At 43.0% G+C, this 5,866-nt stretch overlaps 1 protein-coding gene and 1 pseudogene across 1 annotated transcript in view; one reads left to right on the top strand and one right to left on the bottom strand.

The window, feature by feature from the left end:
• Positions 1-565: 565 nt before the first annotated feature.
• MRAS (muscle RAS oncogene homolog) overlaps positions 566-5,866 on the bottom strand; it is a 40,176-nt gene continuing 34,875 nt past the window's right edge. Inside the window, exon 5 of the mRNA XM_006883390.1 lies at positions 566-665. Coding sequence (XP_006883452.1) covers positions 566-665 — 100 coding nt within the window. The remainder of the gene's footprint in view (positions 666-5,866) is intronic.
• On the top strand, positions 4,195-5,084 carry LOC102867914 (annotated as a pseudogene).

Here is a 5,866-nt window from a genome sequence, read left to right as displayed (position 1 = left end):
GAACTCCCGTTTAAAACAAAAAAACAAGACTTGCCGAACACGTTATCAGAGAGGTCTTCTGAAGACGGGGAACTTCACCAGCCAGCAGGCGCAGACCCCTTTCGTAAAAAGGAAAGTCACTAAAATAATTTAAGACATCTAGGAAAGACATTCAAGCGCAAACACACTGTTGATCAGGCGCTGCGGGAGGGGAGTTTGTTCATGGCTTGTTTCAGATTTGCACGTAGATAAACTCCTCCACATCAAACAACACTATGGAGTTAAAAGAAACAACACACGCAGACCGGGGGCGGGGTGCACTGGGTGGAATCAACACATGAGCGACTTGACGATGCTTCTATTTATGTGTTGCTTCGTGGTCTCTGGTGAGAGACTGGAAAACTTGTACCCTTTTTGGCAAAGCCAGACTCTATCTCCTCCCTGCCCACCCTCCCTTTCCGCCTTCTGGTGCCAAGTCCTCGGGCCAAGGGTCACGGTTAGAAACGGTTTTCAGTGCAAGTTAGGCAGTGGAGGGGTGCCGAGGGCTGGCCAGTTCACGGTAGGCGTGCCCCACGTGTCAGGCCCATCACAGTATCACACACTGCAGTTTGTGGGTCCCCGTGGCCCGGTCTCCCCGCCATTTGGTTTTCTTCTTCTTCTTCTGGCTTTTTTCAGGAATCTGTTGCCTTTGGGAACAAATAAAGGCAGAGTCAGAAGAGGCTGCTTCTCCGCTGCTCCTCCCCTCCCTTAGTCCCAGACTTTGTGGCAGAGAAGGCCTAAATCTCTTCTTGGGGGTTGGGTAGAGTTGTGGTTTCAAAGATGCTGGAGGAGGGCCTAGTCTGGACAGAGCCTTTGAGCCCAATAAACTGGAGTGGGAACATCTCAGTCATCCCACTGGTTAGATTTACTGGCATTATGTTGAGGGTTCGTAGTTAAATCATAAGGAATGCTATGCTTTATGTTCCATAGACTACTGGCCTGTTTCTGTGTTATAGATTTTAAATAAAATGGCATATTTACTGAGCGCAAAAGTTTGGGTAGTGCTCTTTTTTTTTTTTTTCATTTAAGTGAAATTTTACAATTCATAGTGATTTCTCAACCAACTATTTCTTTTGTAACAACTGATTAATGTAATACATGAATTACAATGTCTGCTAGGAGAACAAACAGACTCGTCCTGGAGAGGGTGAGACCAGGCTGCTCCTTGGAGGCAAGGATTCTGAGGCTCCGTCTAACATACTTTGGACATGTTGCAAGGAGGGACTGGTCCTTGGAGAGGGACGTCATGCTTGGGAGGGTGGAGGGACAGCGCAGGAGGGGAAGATCCTCGAAGAGATAGATTGACTCAATGACTGGGGTAATGGGAGTAGGTGTGTCAGATTCAATAAAGTTGACACAGGACAGAGCAGGATTTAGGGCTCTTGTACATAGGGTCGCTGTGAGTCACAAGTGATTCGATGGCACATAACAAGAAGAACAATTAAATCCCCATCGTGTATAATCTTCCCCTCACTCAATTTATGTAGAATTTTTTGCTTCCCCCTCCTTCCCATCTCATGCCCGTTAACCTTCCAAAGATGATTCTACAGTTTTCTTTTAACTTTCTGTTTATGGTGGTTGGGTGTTTCGTTTTTTTTTTTTTTTTTTTAAGGTGAGAAAGATAAGTTCATTAGGAAAATTAAAACATCTAGAAGAGCAAAAGGGACTCTCCCAGGAGCAGAGGTGGAAGAAAGCTTTCTTTAGCTTTTTAAACTCATGGTCTTAGATCGTAATTGTTCTTCTGTGATTGACTTATATCAGCATAATTTGTTCTAGATTCATCCATGTTGTACACTGTTTCACAATTTCTTGATCCTTTTTTGAGTAATGCCTAATACTTGTGTGAACAGACCACACAATACTTGTGTGAAGATACCACATAATAAGCATGTGAAAAACCACAGAATACTCGTGTGAACGTACCGCATAGTAATTGTGTGAATAGGTCACAGAATACTTGTGTGAATGTACCACACAATAATTGTGTGACTGTACCACATAACACTTGTGTAAATGTATCAAATAATAATTGTGTGAACGTGCCACAATTTCTTTATCCATTTATCAGTTGGCAGACACACATTGGCATATTTCCAACTCCGTGCTACTGCAAATAATGCTGCAATAAACACAGATGTTCGTATACCAGGGTATGCCACAGTCCTTATTTCTTTGGGATATATCTATAGAGCGATTGCTGGATCAAATGGTATTTCTATTCACAACTTTCAAAGAAAGAACCAAAGCTGCTTTTCGGAGTGGTTGCACCATTTTACATCCTCACCAGCAGAGTACAAGAGTTCCAATCTTTCTAGACCCTTACCAACATGTGTTGTTTAGTTTCTAATGAAACATTGCTATTTTTGCTGGGGGGAGATGGTATCTCTTATTGTTTTTTTGGTTTGTATCCCCCTGACAGTTAATGCAACATGCATTACTTTGGACATGTTGCTAGGAGGGAGCAGTCCTTTGAGGGGACATCATGCTTGGAAGGGTGGAGGGACAGCACAAGAGAGGAAAACCCTCGATGAGATGGACTGATTCAGTGTCTGGGGAGATTGGGGGGGAGTGTATCAGAGACGAGGAAATTGGTTCAAGACAGATCAAGGTTCAGAGCTGTTATATATAAATCAGAGTCGACTTGATGGCACATAATAACAACAACAATAGTTAGGGAGGGAGCTCTGGTGACCTAATAGTAAGGGGTTGCGTTGCCAACCCAAAGGCACACAGTTTGAATCCACCAGCTGCTCCAGAGGAGAAAGATGGACAATCTCATCCCATGCGATTCATTCTTAAAAACTCGTGGAGGTGATTTGGACCCGATGGTACATGGGCATAACAACAAGAGTTAATGATCTTGAGCATTCCATCACTGTTTGCTGGCCATCTGAATGTCTTCTTTGAAGTCCCAAACATCTTTTCACATTCTCTGCCCATTTTCTAACTTGATTGTTTGTCTTTTTCTGGTTGAGATATTGGAGTACTCTTAGCACGTTTAGAATCGAGTGTATCTTGTCAGATATGTTATTGCAAAATATTTTTCACCCCTCTGGAGCTTATCACTGCATCTTTTGGAGAAATATTTTGATGAATGTAAGGCTTTCGGTTTTTTCAAAGGATTTAATTTTTAAGAAGTCTCATCTATCTAATTTATTCTCTACTGATTTTTCAGCCACATTTGATGATCTATTTATGCCATAAATTAGGGCCCCTATGTTTGTCTCAATTTCTTCTTTGATGTACTTTATAGTTTTAGATTCCAATACAGAAGGGTTTTTTGGGGTGTGTGGGGGTGTGTGTGTGTTTTAAAATGATTTCTGTTTCTTTTTCCTATGACTAAAACTTGCCCTTGGAAGTAGAGACCCATAGCCGAAACTTTACCACTCCCTAGTGGTGGCATCTCTTAATTGCAGGTAAAATGCTCAAGAGAAAAACATTTCAAGAGTGAAGCACAGAGAGTATGAGCAAAAGCACGATGTGAAGGCTACAACTTCCTGTTCAAATGGGTATAATGGTCCAGGTTATGCATCACCCTGACTACACCAGGCTGCTTCATGGTTTGCATTTAGTACATAATCATCTTCTACTTTGGGATCGGATGTGATCAGCCAATCAGTGAAAAGGATGTTTCCTGAGGGGCTGTGGCCTTTACACATGTATATACAGACCTTCTTGCCAACTTTGCTCTCAATCTTGCATCCAACTCATCATGCTCTGACCTTCTGTTTTTGAAATATGAGCCAGCAGCTTCTTTTCTGACCTGCTGATCTGAAGTTGATCTGCTCACTGCAACCATGAATCAGGAGAAGCCTCCAATCTGAAGACCCACAGGTTTGGGACTACAGATTGCACGAGCCACTTTCTTTAAATAAAATAATCCATCCCTCTCTCCCTCCCTCCCTTTCTCTCTCTTTCTCTGCAGATACACGTGTGCACACACACACACACACATTGAGAGTTTTGAGGTTTGATTTTTGGCTTTTTTGTTCTTTATTACAAATTATGGCTAACATTGAGAAGAATGGGAATCCCAGTTCATTGTGCTCACGTGACACCGATAACAAGGAAACAATGAATGGATTAAAATCAGCAGAGATGTGTGTCAGGGTTATATCCCTTCTCCCTATCTACTCAACTTCTATGTTGAGTAAATCATTCCAGAAACTGGACTTCATGAAGAAGCATGTAACGTCTGGATTGGGGGAAGATTCTTCAACGACCTGAGCTATGCAGATGACTGTGGTGGGCTTGTTGAAAGTGAAGAGGACTTAAAGCACTGGTTGCTGCAGAAGATCTAAATCTTCACTGTAGACTACAGCAACATCAACACAAAGAAAACAAGAATTCTCAGGGGAGCTCTGGTGGCCTAGTGGCAAGGAGCTGCAACTACAATCCCAGAGGCGCATGGTTCAAATCCACCAGATGCTCTGCCGGGGAAGGAGGGACAATCTCCTCCTGTACCAGTCAGATCTGATTTGACGGTACACTCACACAAAAATAATAAAATTTAAAAAAACAAACAAACAAACAAGAATTCTCACCACTGCATCAACAGGCAAGAACATCATAGAGGGAGAAAAGATTGAAGTTGTCAAAGATGTCATTTTATGCTCTTTTTTGTGTAGGCGACTGAAATACCATCAAGACTGAGGAAGACCCGGAAACTTAGGGGCCACGCGAGCCACGGCCACGGCCGCATCGGGAAGCACCCTGGAGGCCGAGGTAATGCCGGTGGCTCGCATCACCACAGGAGCAACTTTGACAAATAACATCCAGGTTATTTCGGAAAGGCTGGTATGAAGAGAAATCAGAGCTTCTGCCCAATTGTCAACCTTGACAAATGGTGGTCTTTGGTCAGTGAGCAGACAGCGGTAAATGCAAAAAAACAAGACTGGAGCTGCTCCCATCATTGATGCGGTTCAATCGGGTTAGGTTACTCCCAAGTTTTGGGGAAGAGAACGCTCCCAAAGCAACCATTCATTGCGAAGGCCAAATGCTTCAGCAGAAGAGCTGAGGAGAAGAGTAAGGGTGTTGGGCGGAGGGGCTGTTTCCCGATGGCTTGAGGCTGTGTTAATTACATGGAGGTTGGTTAATGAAATGTTTTTCCTTACGATCTGATCTTTGGTGGCATCTAGACCTACATCACACCTCCTGCAGCCAATACTGACCAGCATTAGGATCTCTAAGTTTGGGGACCCCTGATGTCCTGCTGATAGAGATGCATTAGCACTTCAGAGGTTTGAGTCATTATCTAATAAAACCCTTGATTTATAAAGTGGAAAAAAAGATTTCATTTTACTTGGATCCACAATCAACATCGATGGGAGCAAGCTGCCAAGAAATCAAAAGACATGCTGTGTTAGGAAAATCTGCTCTCAAAGACCTCTCCAAAGTACCAAAGAGCAAGGATGCCAGTTTAGAGACTAAGGTGCACCTGATGCAAGTAATAAGGGTTGGGGTTTTTTCCCCCCCAATTGCTTCCTATGTACCTAAAAGTTGGACAATGAATAAGGAGGACAGAAGAAGAATCAGTACAAAACAACCCCAGTCAGAATAGCAAAATTTAACAGAACAGCAAGCAACAAATGCTGGTAAGGTTATGGAGAAACTGGAACCCTTATTCACTGTTGGTGGGAGTGTAAAATGGTGCAGCCACTGTGGAAGGCAGTATGACACTTTCTCAAAAAGATAGAGAGATACCATTTGGCCTAGCAATTCCACTACTGGGAATATACCCCAAAGAGACCATAACTGACATCCAAGCAGATATATGCACACCCACGTTTATTGCAGCTTTGTTCACAACAGCAAGGAGTTGGAAACAATCTACGTGCCCATCAACAAA

Source organism: Elephantulus edwardii, unplaced genomic scaffold (assembly GCF_000299155.1).
Source record: "Elephantulus edwardii isolate Elephantulus edwardi_28Jun2011 unplaced genomic scaffold, EleEdw1.0 scaffold00027, whole genome shotgun sequence".
Lineage (NCBI taxonomy): Eukaryota > Metazoa > Chordata > Mammalia > Macroscelidea > Macroscelididae > Elephantulus > Elephantulus edwardii.
The sequence above is the reverse complement of the archived record's forward strand: the minus strand, read 5'-3'. Positions and strand labels throughout refer to the sequence as shown.